The 19,146-nt window shown below is 42.2% G+C and overlaps 1 protein-coding gene across 1 annotated transcript in view; it reads right to left on the bottom strand.

Annotated features, from left to right (window-relative positions):
- Positions 1 to 19,146, bottom strand: part of LOC307064927 (phosphatidylinositol 3,4,5-trisphosphate 3-phosphatase TPTE2-like) — a gene marked incomplete at both ends in the record, with an annotated part of 86,651 nt that overhangs the window by 63,206 nt on the left and 4,299 nt on the right. Inside the window, 2 exons of the mRNA XM_079721634.1 lie at positions 1,649 to 1,702; positions 2,507 to 2,551. Coding sequence (XP_079577760.1) covers positions 1,649 to 1,702; positions 2,507 to 2,551 — 99 coding nt within the window. The remainder of the gene's footprint in view (positions 1 to 1,648; positions 1,703 to 2,506; positions 2,552 to 19,146) is intronic.

The raw sequence follows: 19,146 nt of genomic DNA, 5'->3' as shown, positions 1-19,146 counted from the left end.
GTTACCATGCTGTACAACCCGTTCCAGCAGGGGTTGTACATCCCCAGGGTGACTTATTTTATAACTGGAAGTTTGTACCTTTTGACTTCCCTCACCCATTTCACCCACCCCCTACGCAGCCCTCACCCCCCATTTCTGGAAACCACCAATCTTTTCTCTTATTTATAAGCTTTTTTTCCTTTTAAGATTCCACACACAAGTGAGACCACATGGTATTTCTCTTTCTGTAACTTATTGCACTTGGCGTAAAAGTCCGGGAATTCTACCCATGCTGTTGCAAATAGCAAGATTTCATTCTTTTTTTTTTATGGCTGAATATATTCCATTGCACACATATATACCACAGCTTCTTTTTCCATTCACTGGTCAACGGACACGTTGTTGCCATGTCTTGGCTACTGTAAAGAATGCAATGAACACGGGGTTGCACATGTCTTTTGAAGCTAGTGTTTTCATTTTCTTCAGATAAATACCCAGAAGTGGAATTGCTGGATCATATGACAATTCTATTTTTAATTTTTTGAGAAATTTTCATAGTGTTTTCCATAGTGGCTGTAACAATTTGCATTCCTACCAACAGTGCACAAGCCTTCCCTTTTCTCCACATCCTTGTCAACACTTGTTATTTTTTATCTTTCTGACAATGCCATTCTATACATACATATTTTTTTATTTTATTTAGATTTACTTTTTTGGCTGCGTTGGGTCTTTGTTGCTGCACTCGGGTTTTCTCTAGTTGCGGCGAGCGGGGTCTACTCTTCGTTGTGGTGAGAGGGCTTCTCATTACAGTGGCTTCTCTTGTTGAGGAGCACAGGCTCTAGGCATGTGGGCTTCAGTAGTTGTGGCACACGGGCTCAGTAGTTGTGGCTCGTGGGCTTTAGAGCGCAGGCTCAGTAGTTGTGGCACACGGGCTTAGTTGCTCCACAGCATGTGGGATCTTCCTGGACCAGGGCTTGAACCTGTGTCCCTTGCACTGGCAGGCAGATTCTTAACCACTGTGCCACCAGGGAAGCCCAACGATGCTATTCTAACAGGCATTAGGTGATACTCCTTTGTGGTTGTAAATTTTTTTAAATAGTTTATTTTGTTGAACAAGTGATCTATACTGGTGAATGTTTCATGTGAGCTTGAGAAGCGTATATATTCCACTCTTGTTAAGTGAGCTCTTCTATAAATGTCAATTAGGTCCAGTTGATTGAAGGTGCTGTTCAGTGCCACTATATCTTTACTTTCCATAGTTTTCCCTTTTCTTCATGTGTCAGTATAAACCCTATCTTCCCAATGATAAGAGATCCACCACCAGTTCCCTCCTTTGCAACTTCACAGACTCATTCATATGAATTATCAAAGTTAACATCTTTATTACCATCATCGACCCTCAAGAATTGTTCTATTTTACTTCACTAGTATGCAGAAATTTATCATTAGTGATATTCTACATGGAATAGTCATATAATGAATTTCTGAACAATAAGGATTCCTTGAATCTTAAAAATATAGTAAACATAACAACTCACTGCAATTCCTATGTTTTTAGAAAGAATTTTAGATCATTGTCCAGAAAATTCTGCATTGCCATGGATAATCCCGAGACTAAATTTCTCCACTTCACTTCCCCTGGTCCCCCACCCCTCAATATATACCTCACCTTTCACAGGTGGCTCCGTCACAGATTACTGAGGTCAATTCATAGGGGTCATTTCTAAGGAATTAAAAACACAGGATCAAACTCCAAATGACTTCATAGAGTTAATTAGTTACAAGTAGTCTTCAATTTGTAAACTGGTTGAACCCTAAAAATCTACATGGAAGTTACTTATTTGGCAATCAGTATTTCAATTTTCCCAAGAAACAGGGCTTTCTTAGCTGTAATGAAGACCTTAGGCCTGTCCAAGAAGACTGACAAATCCAGAAAAGTACCATTCTTCATTTCTAAACCTAACTCTCATGTGTAACTGCACTGAGGCTGCATTTACTTCAAAATTCAACTTCAGCCTGTAGATCTACAAACTTCCAGCCCCTTCTAACTTCCTGATTATCCTTCCCTCCCCTGCAGCCCTACTTTTCTTGTACTGGGTACTCCTTTGCTGTTCCTCAGTTTGGTTCAAAGAACAACAAGCCCGAGGCAGGGGCTCTCTCCAATATGATGGTGGGTTTACAGTTGGGACACTAGCCTTAGATGGAGGCAGAGCTCTGGAGGGTGAGGGCCAGAGCCGAGCTGGAGCAGGGCTGCTCTCTTCTGTCCCGTCCTTCCTCCTTTCCTGGCCCACGCTAGCAGAGACACACACACACACATTCTGATAGCTTCCTAAGAGTTTGGGCTACTAGTTACTAAAGGTCACAAAGAGACCATGAGTAAGGATTGGCCCACTTATGACCTCTTCTTTTTTCCATCTAGACCCCAAAAGAAAGTTACCTATAGAAGCTTCCAGTCTCTTATGGAGAGAGACCTCCCTTTGCGGTCAGCGCTCCCAATACCTTTCACCACCCACTTCAGTCAACTCACCCCTTGTCAACGTCGTCAGAGGAGCCTGAAGAGGCATCCACAACTCTGCCAAAGAGTAAAAATCATACAAAAAAATACGTCAGACACTTTGGAAGGCAATTTGTTTCTTTTTCCCAATAGAATTTCAAGACATGAAAAGTAAAATCATGAATATGGAAAAAACTAAACAAACAGTTTGAGTACAGCACTGGGCTCTCTGAGACAGCCTCTGGGCTGTGTGTGTGTTGGTGAATCCACTGGAAAGTGACAGAAAGAAGCAAAGGAGATGTAGCATTCATTATTAAACCTCCTTTCTCCTTCCCCATTTTGCCAACCATGCACACACCCTGGAATCAATTTGGGAAACATGAAAGAGCCAAGAGTATAGGGACGAGGAGGTGGATCCAGGGAATAACTAATGAAGGGTTACAGGAAAAAAAAAAAAGAAAGGAAGAAAATGCCAGAACAACGAATATTCAAACACCAAGGACTAGTCACTGGTCAGCATTCAATAGAGAAGAAACAGGTAGGTAGATCAAGGATGGCCTGTATAATATTTTAATTTTTTTTTCTGAACTAGAAGTAGAGCATGTTTAGAATGATTCCTTTTTATTTTTCTCTGGATTTATTTCAAAAAGAGATTTGGTTATATTATCCAAAACCAAGACTTCCCACCACCAAATCACTGGTTTGGATAATTTAATCTCTCTATAACTCAATTTCCTCATCTGTAAAATAAGACACATAAAAATGCACTTTGCATCCGTCAACTTCATAAGATCATGATGAATAGTCACCATTTCACACATATTATTCGTTTTTAGGCAGCCTGCCTTCATCAAACGTTATGCCTCAAAAAATCAGTACAGGAAAACAATATAAACTGATACATATTTTAAATTTCAAAAACACTTCAAGATTCTCAGAGTAATTCCCTGGGAAATCTTGGGTTCCTATCCAAGATGACATAATAGCCTTCCTCCCAAAACTATAAAAGACGAATGGAAGTATGGATTCCAAGAAATAACACAAAACTGGAAGACTCTAAAGAGTCGACCCTTGGGCTTCCCTGGTGGCGCAGTGGTTAAGAATCCGCCTGCCAATGCAGGGGACACGGGTTCGAGCCCTGGTCCGGGAAGATCCCACATGCTGCAGAGCAGCTAAGCCCGTGAGCCACAACTACTGAGCCTGCGCTCTAGAGCCCGCGAGCCACAACTACTGAGCCCACGCACCACAACTACTGAAGCCCGCGCACCTAGAGCCCGTGCTCTGCAACAAGAGAAGCCACCGCAATGAGAAGCATGTGCACCGCGACAAAGTGTAGTCCCCACTTGCCACAACTAGAGAAAGCCCGCGTGCAGCGACAAAGACCCAATGCAGCCAAAAATAAAATAATTTAAAAAAAAAAAAGAGTCGACCCTTAACTGGTGGACAGACTGAGGAAAAGGGCTGCCAAGGGCAGCCTGGAGGGACTCAAGGGGAGGGGAAATTTTAAGTTCGGTTCTTGCCTTTCCCTTGAGTTGCTTGGAGACAATAAGTGCCTCCTCAGTAGAAGCCAGTAGCAACTACCCAGACGTAGTTAGGATAAAGTTAGGGTAGGGTTAGGTTAGCTGATGAAAACAGGAAAGGGCTGAAGAGCAATCCTTGGGCCTTCACTCGTCCACGCCCCATCTCCAAAGCCCCAGGTGACAACCTAGGGTGACTGCCTCCCCCAACGCTGCCTCGCCCAGGAGCTGAAAGGTGACATACCCTGATCAGAGGATTTGCCTGGTCACAGTGTTTCATGGTTCCTGAGACTCTCTGTGCCCAGGCTCATCACCTCCACTCATGTTAAACTTACTGAGGAAAACACACCCTGGATCTTAGCTTTCAACAAGAGCGACATTATAATAGGTCATCCAAGCCAGGATACTTTTGAAAGTGACAAGAATGCGCTATTAATAATCATGCTGAGACGGTCCCCAACTTTCAGCTCTTTCCTAATACAAGTTACCAGACACAGGGGCCAATGTGCACAAGGAATGTGAACTCACAAGTCAAAATAGATACCTGAGGAGTATGACTCCTGAAAAATACAACAAACTGAACATCATATACCATCTGAAGCAGAACCATTGCAACACAATGACTAAGGTATTTTTTCTAATTAAAAAAATTTTTTATTGGAGTATAGTTGCTTTACAATATTGTGTTAGTTTCTACTGTACAGCAAACTGAATCAGCTATATGTATACATATAGCCCCTCTTTTTTGGATTTCCTTCTCATTTAGGTCACCACAGAGCACTGAGTTCCCAGGGCTATACAGTAGGTTCTTGTTAGTTATCTTCTTTATACATAGTATCAATAGTGTATATATGTCAATCCAGTCTCCCAATTCATCCCACCCCCGCTTTCCCCCTTGGTAACCATACGTTTGTCTCTACGTCTGTGTCTCTATTTCTGCTTTGTAATAAGATTGTCTACACCAATTTTTTCAGATTCCACATGTATACGTTAATATACAATATTTGTTTTTCTCCTTCTGACTTACTTCAATCTGTATGACAGTCTCTAGGTCCATCTATGTCTCTACAAATGACCAATTTCGTTCCTTTTCATGGCTGAGTAATATTCCACTGCATATGTTCTACATTTTCTTTATCCATTCCTCTGCTGATGGACACTTAGGTTGCTTCCATATCCTGGCTATTATAAATAGTGCTGCAATGAACACTGGGGTGCACGTGTCTTTTTGAATTATGCTTTTCTCTGGTTATATGCCCAGTAGTGGAATTGCTGGGTCATATGGTAGTTCTATTTTTAGTTTTTTAAGGAATCTCCATACTGTTCTCCATAGTGGCTCTATCAATTTACATTCCCACCAACAGTGCAAGAGGGTTCCCTTTTCTCCACACCCTCTCCAGCATTTATTGTTTGTAGATTTTTTTGATGATGGCCATTCTGACCGGTGTGATACCTCACTGTGGTTTTGATTTGCATTTCTCTAATAATTAGTGATGTTGAGCAGCTTTTCATGTGCCTCTTGGACATCTGTATGTCTTCTTTATAGAAATGTCAGTTCCTAACTAATCACTGAATCAAAAGTAAACAAAATGACTCCCTCTTGCGAGAACATCAGAATCACAACTAACTGCTGAACAACCATCCACAGAAAGACACTGGAACTCACCAAAAAACATACCCCACATCCAAAGACAAAGGAGAAGCCACAATGAGACGGTAGGAGGGGTGCAATCACAATAAAATTAAATCCCGTAACGGCTGGGTGGGTGACTCACAAACTGGAGAATACTTATACCACAGAAGTCCACCCACTGGAGTGAAGTTTCTGAGCCCCACATCAGGCTTCCAAACCTGGGGGTCCGGCAATGGGAGGAGGAATTCCTAGAGAATCAGACTTTGAAGGCTAGTGGGATTTGACTGCAGGACTTCGACAGGGCTGAGGGAAAAACAGACTCCACTCTTGGAGGGCACACACAAAGTAGTGTGCACATCGGGACCCAGGGGAAGGAGCAGTGACCCCATAGAGACTGAACCAGACCTACCTGCTAGTGTTGGAGGGTCTCCTGCAGAGGAAGGGGGTGGCTGTGGCTCACCGTGGGGACAAGGACACTGGCAGCAGAAGTTCTGGGAAGTACTCCTTAGCATGAGCCCTCCTGGAGCCCACCATTAGCCCCACCAAAGAGCCTCTGGCCTCCAGTACTGCATCGCCTCAGGCCAAACAATCAACAGGGAGGGAACTCAGCCCCACCCATCAGCAGACAAGCAGAGTAAAGTTTTACTGACCTCTGCCCACCAGAGCAACACCCAGCTCTACCCACCACCAGTCCCTCCCATTAGGAAGCTTGCACAAGCCTCTTACATAGCCTCATCCACTAGAAGGCAGACAGCAGAAGCAAGAAGGACTACAGTCCTGCAGCCTAGGGAATGAAAACCATGGTCAGAGAAAGAGAGACAAAATGAAAAGGCAGAGGGCTATGTACCACATGAAGGAACAAGATAAAACCCCAGAAAAACAACTACATGAAGTGGAGATAGGCAACCTTCCAGAAAAAGAATTCAGAATCATGATAGTGAAGATGATCCAGGACCTCGGAAAAAGAATGGAGGCAAAGATTGAGAAGATGCAAGAAATGTTTAACAAAGACCTGGAAGAATTAAAGAACAAACAGATATGAACAAAACATCTGTATGTCTTCTGTAGAGAAATGTCTGTTTAGGTCTTCTGCCCAGTTTTGGATTGGATTGTTTGTTTGTTTTTGATATTGAGCTTCATGAGTTGCTTGTATATTTTGAAGATGAATCCTTTGCTGTTTGCTTCATTTGCAAGAATTTTCTCCCATCCTGAGGGTTGTCTTTTTGTTCTGTTTATGGTTTTCTTTGCTGTGCAAAAGCTTTTAAGTTTCATTAGGTCCCATTTGTTTAGTTTTGTTTTTATGCTCATTACTTTAGGAGGTGGGTCAAAAAAGATCTTGCTGTGATTTATGTCAAAGTGTGTTGTTCTTCCTATGTTTTCCTCTAAGAGTTTGATAGTGCCTGGCCTTACATTTAGGTCTTTAATCCACTTTGAGGGTTTTTTGTGTATGGTGTCAGGGAGTGTTCTAATTTCATTCTTTTACATGTAGCTGTCCAGTTGTCCCAGCACCACTTATTGAAGAGGCTGTCTTTGCTCCACTGTATATTCTAGCCTCCTCTGTCATAGATTAGGTGACCATAGGTGCATGGGTTTATCTCTGGGCTTTCTATCCTGTTCCATTAATCTGTATTTCTGTTTTTGTGTCAGTACCATACTGTCTTGATTACTGTAGTAAGATTTTTCAATACACACATGAGAAGCACACTTAATGATACATGACAAGATGTTAGTAATATGAAATAAGAATAAGAAACCATAAGGAAAAAACCCAAGAGGAAATCTTCAGTGTAAAAGTGTAATTGTTGAAATAAAGAATCCATTCATGGGATAAATAGTAGTTTGGGTACATGTGAAAAGCAAATTAGAGTTGGAAGATGAGATTGAGAAACTCTCCCAGAAAATAGTAGAAAAGAATAGAGAGGGCTTCCCTGGTGGCACAGTGGTTAAGAATCCGCCTGCCAATGCAGGGGACACGGGTCGAGCCCTGGTCCAGGAAGACCCCACATGCTTCAGAGCAACTAAGCCTGTGTGCCACAACTACTGAGCCTGCACTCTAGAGCCCAAGAGCCACAGCTACTGAGCCCGCGTGCCACAACTACTGAAGCCCGTGTGCCTAGAGCCCGTGCTCCGCAACAAGAGAAGCCACCGCAATGAGAAGCCCACACACCGCAACAAAGAGTAGCCCCTGGTCGCCACAACTAGAGAAAGCCCACGTGCAGCAACGAAGACCCAACACAGCCAAAAATAAATTTATTTAAAAAGAAAAAAAAGGAATATAGAGGGAGAACATACCAAAGAAAAGCCAACTGATATGGAGCATAAAATCATATCTAACATCTGGATTATAGACATCTGAGAATAAATGAGAAAAAAAGGAAAAGAAAAAGCTGAAAAAAAATAAGGATAAATTTTCCAAAAATTAAAGAAATATCACAAAGTGATCTTTCACCTTACAAACATTTAAATGGTCTTTACTAAGGGCCAGGCATTGTGCTGATGCTTCACAAATACTACTTCAATTGGTCCTCATTACATTCCTTGAGATAGTTACTATTATTTATTTTCACCAGTTCACAGACCTTGAATATTTTTGTATTTCTAATATCCATCATGCCGATTTGTAAACCACTAATCTCACTAATAAAAATGCATTTGTGACCTTCACTGTGGTAATTAGCAACATTTCAGGTGTTGACGGAGATGTGACAACTGGAGCCCTTGTAGTGGCCGTCCCTGGAAAATAGTCACCACCCATGGACAGATCATCCTCCATTAGGGCAACCAGCACTGCTAAAGGACAAGTTTAAAGGGACCATGCATACTATTACTGACATACTGCCTAACCTGTGGTATTGAAGGAAATTACAGGCATAAAACAAGGTCTTTAAATTTTGAGTTCCCTAATTTCATTTGCATACAGCTTACATTTATTATAAAAGAAGGTACACGTGTTTTCCCCATTCTGTTAACCAAGGCTGAGAATTATGCTTAAAATTTAGGAAATTTGAATCTTATCACTTACTTATTTTTTTGATGCACGAACCAGGCATATAAAGAATTCTTCTTTAATCTCGGCATGGTTTGTTTTATTCTTGAATTTAATCTGCATTTAATCTAAGAAAAAGAAAAGCATGTATGCATTATATATTTGATACGTTTAAAACACATATGATATCCTCCCAATTAGAAAGTCACACATATGGGTCAGCATTTCCAAGGTCTTGAATCCACAAACATAAAATCTCCAATACTGTGCAATTTTATCAATCCTGTGAAACATGCATTTTAGCTCAAGAAATAGAGAAAAACATTTTTTGTGTGTTCAATAAAATTTAAGCTTAGCTCAAGCACAGGACTCTTTAAAGATTACCCACTTGCTAGACAGGACCCAGGAAGCCAAGCAAAACCCATTTCAAACCAATTTTACATCATCATAGTGACTTATGATATTTCCATCCTGAAGTATTCTCTGCAGAATAAATGAGAGAATTGGGAAAGCTAAGAGATGTGACCCTCAGCATTTCATAGAGCAGATTTCATGGATGAAAACTGGAAATCACTGGAGAGTAACACATTGCCAAGTAGATGGCCAAGTTAACAAGCAGTAATACTACGTCCACGTGAGACAGGCAGAAATGTGCCACCGGCCCCTAAATTCCGGGCAAGGAGAGAAATTTGAAAAGAAATAGAAAACACATTTTTTTTTTCAAAAACACACCAGTTTGGGCATAAATGTTGATTCTGAGTTTTGGGCTTGGGGCCCAGCCACATGTGAATCCCATACCTTTGAGACATACCAGCTCATGCACAGTGGGAGTAGGAAGCCCAAAGCTTGGAGGTACCGCCTGTGTTCCAGGGGCGAGGTGGACCCGAGACCCAGGGTGGCCATGGCACAGCCGGGTTCTTGGGCCCCCTCCCTGCAAGCCCTAGACCCACTTACCTGCAGGCAAGGCTGCTTTAGCAAAGGCAGAGGCGCTGCCTCTCGGAAGGGGCTGCGGGGCAGTGGGGAGCATTTTGTGAGTCGGGTACAGCCTTTCGTAGGCGGGATCAAACTTTCCTCAAGATCCTGGCAGCTGTTCTCTCTCCCGCTGCCTTTCAGGATAATGCCTTTCTCCTTCTTTCTTTTCCATTCTTTCTTATTTTTAATTTCCCCAAATCAAATCCGTTAAGTGAAATCTCGGCCCAGTTCCTGGCCAGCCACAAAGTTACCGCTAGTTGGTCCTACATCGGCCTAGTGCCCCCTCCCCCTCCAGGTCCCATGTCCCATGTCCCAATGCCCTGATGGGCTCTGCAGAGTCAGCGGGAGGGAAGAGGAGCGTTAATCAGGGCCCCGCACAGCGGAGCACAAGGCAAACCTTCCTGCCTACGGGGTCCAAAGACCCCCTTCCTGTGCCTCCTCGCCACACCCTCCAGCTGTGCCTCTAAAACGTTATACTCTTCTCACAATGTGAGGGTGACAGGGCCACAGGAGCCGACATAAACGGCAGAGGATGGGATGGGACGTCCTTGGCAGAGGCCTCCACCCTAGGTCTTTACCTGGTGCTGCTAGCAAGCCAACGCTAGAATAACAACTCCGTGTCCATAGCAACACTAAACAACAGATTCCAGGTGGTCCGGAGATGTACCAGAGTGGGGAATACAATGAACTTGGTTCCAGGCTACAAGGGCTTAAAAACAGACACTGTTCTCCTTAAGGGCAGGGGTGGGGTATGATGGTCAAAGAGCCCAGGATAATCATCCCAGGGCGGACTGTCTCCCCTGTTACTTTTTGTTTTGCATCTAATGGAGGGGATGCTTGTTACATATTCTCATTCTAAAAAAGGTTACATTGAGCTTTTGGCTTCCCCTATGGGCTGGAGAGAATGACCAGAGGGCTGAATATTTTCTGGCTAATATTAACTTTAAGTAAAATAAGCAAGGTTGATACAGGAATGAGGAGGAAACAAAATCATTTTACTCAAGGTATCAATTCATAGGATTGAGAAGAAACAATCAAGTATTAGTTGTAAATTAAAAACACACCCATTTTCCTGAGTAAATCTGAAAGGTGTAAACTAATACCAAACAAATATGGAAAAGAACGTTTTTAAATTTCAACTTTTTTTTTTTTTTTGGCCGCACCACAGCTTGCAGGATCTTAGTTCCCTGACCAGGGATTGAACCCCAGCCACGGCACTGAAGCGCTGAGTCCTAACCACTGGACCATCGGGGAATTCCCCCCAAAAAGTTTTTAAAACATAGGTGAAACATTAGAATTTTTGTATGGAAATTACAATATAAAAATTACCCCCAAAAGAGGAATAATATACCAGTTGCACATCTCTGTTGGTACATGTGATGAAGCTGAATCAATGGTCACTTGAAGACATGGAAAAAAGATTAAAGCCATATTTACTTAGTATTATGTCTGTAAAGCACTTGGCAAGTTACAGAAATGAATAAAACATGGTCACTGACTTCAGTGTCAGGTTGATGACCTCAAGGCCAGACCATTCTGAAATATGCCCAGAGCATCCTACTTTCTGTGAGGAAGACCTGCCCTCAAGAAACCTAGTTTACCAGAGCCTTATCTGACCTTGGGGAAGGGCGGTAAGATAACCCCAGCCCCCTCCAGCCTTCCTGTCTCAGATAAGAGGACGGAAAAAAGACTCAGAAACTCTTCAGAAGAGCACACCCCTTGTTTCTTTATCTGTTTTACATTTTTGTTGAGAACTGGACTTCTAATATAATGTAAATAGAAATCAGATTTTTCCCTTTCTCCAGGGTCTACTGTTGTTTTTTGTTTGTTAAGTGACCTTTCTGAACTCTATTCTGTGTACAGCATGACTACTGAAGTCAGCTTGCTCAGCATAATGGTCAGCCATTGATTACAGAGTCCCTCAGGTGCCCGGAACCGCCGAATCGCCCAGTGGTTACCATTCAAGACAGAGACAATGGCTTCTGGCCCCATCTTGCCTCTCTCCCTCGGCTCCTTGTGCTCGGGCCTCTGGCACCAGCTCTTCCCCTCTCTGCCGTCCACCCCTCCTCTATACCCTCACGTCTCCCACACTAACTCTCCTGGCTAACTTCCCTTTTCCTCGTAAACTCTCCCCCCTCCCGTTTTCCTCTCAACTTTTCAGAACCTGTCCCTTTAAAATTAAGCCTACTGAGGATCCAGAGACTAAACCCTTCATTTCTTCTAGTCTCTGAGCTAAAGCTGAACTTGGAGCCATCGTCACAGATTTTTCCCAAAGTAACGGAAGAGCCTCACAGACTTGCTGAGGAATTTAATATTGATACTCAACTTATCAGCCTGCTTTCTCTGACTTGTAGCAGCTAGTCCATATGCTGGTCGGCAAAGGCCAGCCCCAACACTGAATAAAGACTGCTAATTGGGAAAACCCTAAAAGGTACCGAGAAATACAACTGGAAAAGCCTTACCGAACCAGGTTTCTTTGCCCAACACGCAGCAAGCCACCAAATGCTGAGACGCTGAAGTTTGTAGCAGCGAAGGGGTTTACTCACAAGGCAGCCAAGCGAGAAGACAGGAGAACAAGTCTGAAATCCACCTCCTCAACGGCCCGGGAGCTAGGGGTATTTATGGGATAAAACTAAGGCGTGGGGAACACGGGGAAAGCTAACTGGAGATAAGCAAAACGTGAGGTGATCTTCTTTCTGCGGAGATACACCTAACCTACCGGCTTCTTCCCAGTACGCATGCTCAGAATACTGGTATTATCACGCTCTGATGACGTTTCCTGCCTTCCGATGTCACAAGGTCACCGAGCATGCTCAGTTGGAGGGTCGGTGGTCTTAACCAGTCTTAACCAGCTGGAGCTCAAACTGGACACAGCTGACTCCAAGCTCCTGAAAAACAACTCAGGCAAACCTCTTATTGTTTAGGCTACTCGAGGACCTGCACGTTTTTGTAAAAACAATTAAAGGGAACTTGATCATTACGGGTGTAATGGATCTAACGGATGATTACCTTCAGTTTCAAAACCAGCCTGCTAATTTATATGATCAGGCTCAACGATCGCTAGGTGGCTTCATAGGGCAATTTCTAGGGCTTTTCCAAAGCCTGTTGATTGGAACACAATTCAGCCTTGCACACAAAAATCTGATGAGCCTGTTCATGAGTATTACGGTCAATTTCAGATTATTTTAAATGAAAATTCTGATCTTCCTTCACATGTTGATTCCACTCAGGTAGCTTTTAACTCTATATTTATTTACAGGCTAAACCAGGACCTTTTCCTTCTAGTAAAAAGGACCAGGATGAAATGGGAAACTATGTCCACTCCAAATTTAGTTAATCTAGCTCTCTTGAATGCTAGATGAGTCACCTAAAAGGAAGACCACCAAAATGCTTAATCTTCAACTCCAGCAATTGAAAAGCAAAACCCTCCTCGTTTCTGTTATTATTGCAGAGACACTGGAAAAGAGACTTGGAAATGTAAGCTCTTCAGGCACCTGCAGCCCTCTAACCAGCCTTTGAACAGGCTCTCAATTCTCAATGAGGGAGCTCTGAGGAACTACAGGGGCCTTTCCCAATCCTCTCTCTAACTGGCTTGGAGAAACATTTCTCCAGATTGGGGCTGAATCTCTGCCAGTCCTAACTGACATCAGATTCACACTCTTGGTTATCAACCCCACTACTATAAAGTAGCCCCTGCCTTGGAGTACTAGAACAGTTCAAACAGTAGGGACTTCTAATGAACCTCAAGATGCTTCTGTCTCTGAACCTATTTCCTTTTGTTTAGGCCCTTTGAGAGACACACACCCTTCTCTCCTTAGTTCCTTCACCCCTAGAGTATCATGCCAGAATTTCCTTCTCTCAGACGGGGGGAATAATTCTTTTTTTTTTTTTTTTTCTTTTTTGGCCACACTGTGGCTGGTGGGATCTGAGTTCCCCGACCAGGGATCAAACCCAGGTCCACGGCAGGGAAAGCCCGAGTCTTAACCACAGGACCACCAGGGAATTCTGGGGGGAAAAATTCTAGAATTTAACAGTAGGCATCAAAGCAGCCAATCAGATGAATTAAATGACCCTGTGACATATTTTATTTGCTCTGTCTACAGCTGATCCTGGAAACACTAATCATTTGTCCCTATTGAATCAGCTACCACCCTCCTTACAGGCAAAATCTCCACTGATATTGACAAAATTCACAGTGCACCTCCCATGAAGATTCAGATAGACCCCTCAAAACCTCTTCCCAGAATTAATCAAGAGCGTAGAAGTAAAGAAGCCCTTCAAGGCATAAAGCCCATAATAGAAGATTACAGGCTCAAGGTCTCATTATCCCTTTACTAATCCCTGTAATACTCCTATTGCCCCTGTGAGGAAACCTAAGGGTGAGGGTGGGGGTTTTTCTAGGACTTCTGAACAAGAAACAACATTGTTATCCCTAAACACCCTATTGTTCTTTTTTCTGCGGTACAAGGGCTTCTCACTGCTGTGGCCTCTCCCGTTGCGGGGCAAAGGCTCTGGACGCGCAGGCTCAGTGGCCATGGCTCACGGGCCCAGCCACTCAGCGGCATGTGGGATCTTCCCGGACCGGGGCACGAACTTGCGTCCCCTGCATCGGCAGGAGGACTCTCACCCACTGCGCCACCAGGGAAGCCCCACCCTGTTCTTCTTAACCCTCATATATTGCTAACATCCATTTCTACAGGAAGCACATTCTTTACTGAAATTGATTTATACAGTGCATTCTTTAGTATTCCAGTTGATGAAACTAGCCAATACCTTTTCCCCCTCACTTGGGAAGAAAAAAAAATTCACCTGCACAGTAATATTTCAGAGTTTACTGAGACCTCTGCTTACTTCTTACAAATCCTGAAGGCTGATCTTGATGATAAAAAAATTCCCTAGAGGTTCCACTTTGTTGCAATATGTGGATGATCTGCTTCTCTGCTCTCCTTCTCAAGCCCCTTCACAGGAAGACAGCAGCCACCTGCTAAAGCTTTTAGCCTTAAAGGGACATAAGGTCAGCAAGGAAAATTACAGTTTGCCCAAACCCACTTTAGATATTTAGGGCATCTACTATCAGAACAAGGGCTACACCCAGATCCAGATAGATTTCATGATGTCCTAAGTTGCCTCAAACCCCAAACTAAAAGCACCAAAGCTAGTTGGTTATTGCTAAAATTAGATTCCGAATTTCCTTCTTATAGCCTAACCTCTTTAGTATGTTTGACTAAATAATAACAACCCTGACCCAATTTTATGGGAAAAACCACATAACATAGCCTTTAAGGCGTTATAGGAGAGTTTGATGAACCCATCTGCCCTTGGGCACCCCAATGATCAGATTGCCTTTGTCCTTTTTTGTATAAGAAAAGTAATGCAATGCCCTTGGGGTACTCACTCAAAAACACAGGGCCCACCACTTACCCATAGGCTATGATAGCCAGCAACTGGACCCTGTGACACTGGCATACCCCCTCTTGCCTTACAGCCACTGCCCTTTTGGTTAAGACCACTGAGAATATCATTGTGAGATCCCCTTTAACCACTTTGGCACCTCATGCAGTAAAAGCCCTCCTGAATTCTCATCATACTCAACATTTCTCAGTCAGTCGCTCACTTCCTATGAAGTCCTTTCGTTAACTCTCCTCACGTGACCCTTTTACATTGTAGTAAACTTAACCCTGCTGCTGTTCTCCCCTCCGTCCCCGACACAGTCCCTCCTGACTGCTTAATGCTGATGGATCACCTCCTGACTCCTCGTGATGATCTGCAGGCAATTCCTTTGGGTAACACTGACTTCTCATGGCTCACTGATGGTTCTTATTTAAACGGTGACAATGGCAAATATTGTGCTGAGTATGCTAGTGCAACTCCTTCTGATATGGTTGAGGCAGCACACTTACCTATGGCTATGTTGACCCAAGAGGCTGAACTATATGCTCTTACACAGGCCTGCACTTTAGCCAAGAGCAAAACTGCCAATATTTATACTGATAGTAAATATGCTTTCAGAACAGCTCATGATTTCAGAATGTCGTGTAAGCAATGTGATTTCCTTAACTCCAGTGCAAATAAAAGCCCCCTATGTTTAGGAATTATTGGGTGCAATAATTTTACTTGCTTGCTCTAGCTATCATTAAGATTCCAGGGCATTCTAAACTCGACTTTCTGGAAGCTAAAGGAAATCTTTTTTTTTTTTTTGTAGTCTGTGTGCATTCTTTTTTGTTTTTATATATATTTTTTCTGCTTTATAACAAATTTAATCAGTTATACATATACATATGTTCCCATATCCCCTCCCTTTTGCGTCTCCCTCCCACCCTCCCTATCCCACCCCTCCAGGCGGTCACAAAGCACCGAGCTGATCTACCTGTGCCATTCAGCTGCTTCCCACTAGCTATCTACCTTACGTTTGGTAGTGTATATATGTCCGTGCCGCTCTTTCGCTTTGTCACAGCTTACCCTTCCCCCTCCCCATATCCTCAAGTCCATTCTCTAGTAGGTCTGTGTCTTTATTCCTGTCTTACCCCTATGTTCTTCATGACATTTTTTTCCTTAAATTCCATATATATGTGTCAGCATACAGTATTTGTCTTTCTCTTTCTGACTTACTTCACTCTGTATGACAGACTCTAGGTCCATCCACCTCATTACAAATAGCTCAATTTCGTTTCTTTTTATGGCTGAGTAATATTCCATTGTATATATGTGCTACATCTTCTTTATCCATTCATCCGATGATGGACACGTAGGTTGTTTCCATCTCCGGGCTATTGTAAATAGGGCTGCTATGAACATTTTGGTACATGACTCTTTTTGAATTATGGTTTTCTCAGGGTATATGCCCAGTAGTGGGATTGCTGGGTCATATGGTAGTTCTATTTGTAGTTTTTTAAGGAACCTCCATACCGTTCTCCATAGTGGCTGTACCAATTCACATTCCCACCAGCAGTGCAAGAGTGTTCCCTTTTTTCCACAACCTCTCCAGCATTTATTGTTTCTAGATTTTTTGATGATGGCCATTCTGACTGGTGTGACATGATATCTCATTGTAGTTTTGATTTGCATTTCTCTAATGAGTAAAGATGTTGAGCATCCTTTCATGTGTTTCTTGGCAGTCTGTATATCTTCTGTGGAGAAATGTCTATTTAGCTCTTCTGCCCATTTTTGGATTGGGCTGTTTGTTCTTTTGTTATTGAGCTGCATGAGCTGCTTATAAATTTTGGAGATTAATCCTTTGTCCGTTGCTTCATTTGCAAATATTTTCTCCCATTCTGAGGGTTGTCTTTTGGTCTTGTTTATGGTTTCCTTTGCTGTGCAAAAGCTTTTAAGTTTCATTAGGTCCCATGTGTTTATTTTTGTCTTTATTTCCATTTCTCTAGGAGGTGGATCAAAAAGGATATTGCTGTGATTTATGTCATAGAGTGTTCTGCCTATGTTTTCCTCTAACAGTTTGATAGTGTCTTGCATTACATTTAGTTCTTTAATCCATTTTGAGCTTATTTTTGTGTATGGTGTTAGGGAGTGATCTAATCTCATACTTTTACATGTCCCTGTCCAGTTTTCCCAGCACCACTTACTGAAGAGGCTGTCCTTTCTCCACTGTACATTCCTGCCTCCTTTATCAAAGATAAGGTGACCATATGTGCGTGGGCTTATCTCTGGGCTTCCTATCCTGTTCCATTGATCTATCTTTCTGTTTTTGGGCCAGTACCATACTGTCTTGATTACTGTAGCTTTGTAGTATAGTCTGATGTCAGGGAGCCTGATTCCTCCAGCTCCGTTTTTCGTTCTCAAGATTGCTTTGGCTATTCGGGGTCTTTTGTTTTTCCAAACAAATTTTGAATTTTTTTGTTCTAATTCTGTGAAAAATGCCATGCCAGTGGTAGTTTGATAGAGATTGCCTTGAATCTGTAGATTGCTTTGGGTAGTAGAGTCATTTTCAGAATATTGATTCTTCCAATCTAGGAACATGGTATATCTCTCCTTCTATTTGTATCATCTTTAATTTCTTTCATCAGTGTCTTAAAATTTTCTGCATACAGGTCTTTTGTCCCCTTAGGTAGGTTTATTCCTAGATATTTTATTCTTTTTGTTGCAGTGGTAAATGGGAGTGTTTTCTTGATTTCACTTTCTTTTTTTTCATCATTAGTATACAGGAATGCCAGAGATTTCTGTGCATTAATTTTGTATCCTGCTACTTTACCAAATTCATTTATTAGCTCTAGTAGTTTTCTGGTAGAATCTTTAGGATTCTCTATGTATAGAATCATGTCATCTGCAAACCGTGACAGCTTTACTTCTTCTTTTCCAATTTGGATTCCTTTTATTTCCTTTTCTTCTCTGATTGCTGTGACTAAAACTTCCAAAACTAGGTTGAATAAGAGTGGTGAGAGTGGGCAGCCTTGTCTTCTTCCTGATCTTAGTGGAAATGGTTTCAATTTTTCACCATTGAGGACGACGTTGGCTGTGGGTTTGTCATATATGGCCTTTATTATGTTGAGGAAAGTTCCCTCTATGCCTACTTTCTGCAGGGGTTTTGTCATAAATGGGTGTTGAATTTTGTCGAAAGCTTTCTCTGCATCTATTGAGATGATCATATGGTTTTTCTCCTTCAATTTGTTAATATGGTGTATCACGTTGATTGATTTGCGTATATTGAAGAATCCTTGCATTCCTGGGATAAACCCCACTTGATCATGGTGTGTGATCCTTTTAATGTGCTGTTGGATTCTGTTTGCTAGTATTTTGTTGAGGATTTTTGCATCTATGTTCATCAGTGATATTGGTCTGTAGTTTTCTTTTTTTTGTGACATCTTTGTCTGGTTTGGGTATCAGGGTGATGGTGGCCTCATAGAATGAGTTTGGGAGTGTTCCTCCCTCTGCTGGATTTTGGAAGAGTTTGAGAAGGATAGGTGTTAGCTCTTCTCTAAATGTTTGATAGAATTCACCTGTGAAGCCATCTAGTCCTGGGCTTTTGTTTGTTGGAAGATTTGTAATCACAGTTTCAATTTCAGTGGTTGTGATTGGTCTGTTTATATTTTCTGTTTCTTCCTGGTTCGGTCTCGGAAGGTTTTGCTTTTCTAAGAATTTGTCCATTTCTTCCAGGTTGTCCATTTTTTTGGCATAGAGTTGCTTCTAGTAATCTCTCATGATCCTATGTATTTCTGCAGTGTCAGTTGTTACTTCTCCTTTTTCATTTCTAATTCTGTTCATTTGAGTCCTCTCCCCTTTTTTCTTGATGAGTCTGGCTAATGGTTTATCAATTTTGTTTATCTTCTCAGAAAACCAGCTTTTAGTTTTATTGATCTTTGCTATCATTTCCTTTATTTCTTTTTCATTTATTTCTGATCTGATCTTTATGATTTCTTTCCTTCTGCTAACTTTGGGGTTTTTTTTGTTCCTCTTTCTCTAATTACTTTAGGTGTATGGTTAGGTTGTTTGTTTGAGATGTTTCTTGTTTCTTGAGGTAGGATTGTATTGCTAAAAACTTCGCTCTTAGAACTGCCTTTGCTGCATTCCATGGGTTCTGTGTCATTGTGTTTTCATTGTCATTTGCTTCTAGGTA

Source organism: Hyperoodon ampullatus (assembly GCF_949752795.1).
Source record: "Hyperoodon ampullatus genome assembly, chromosome: 16".
NCBI classification, from domain to species: Eukaryota; Metazoa; Chordata; class Mammalia; order Artiodactyla; family Ziphiidae; genus Hyperoodon; species Hyperoodon ampullatus.
This window is presented reverse-complemented; position numbering and strand designations above follow the sequence as displayed.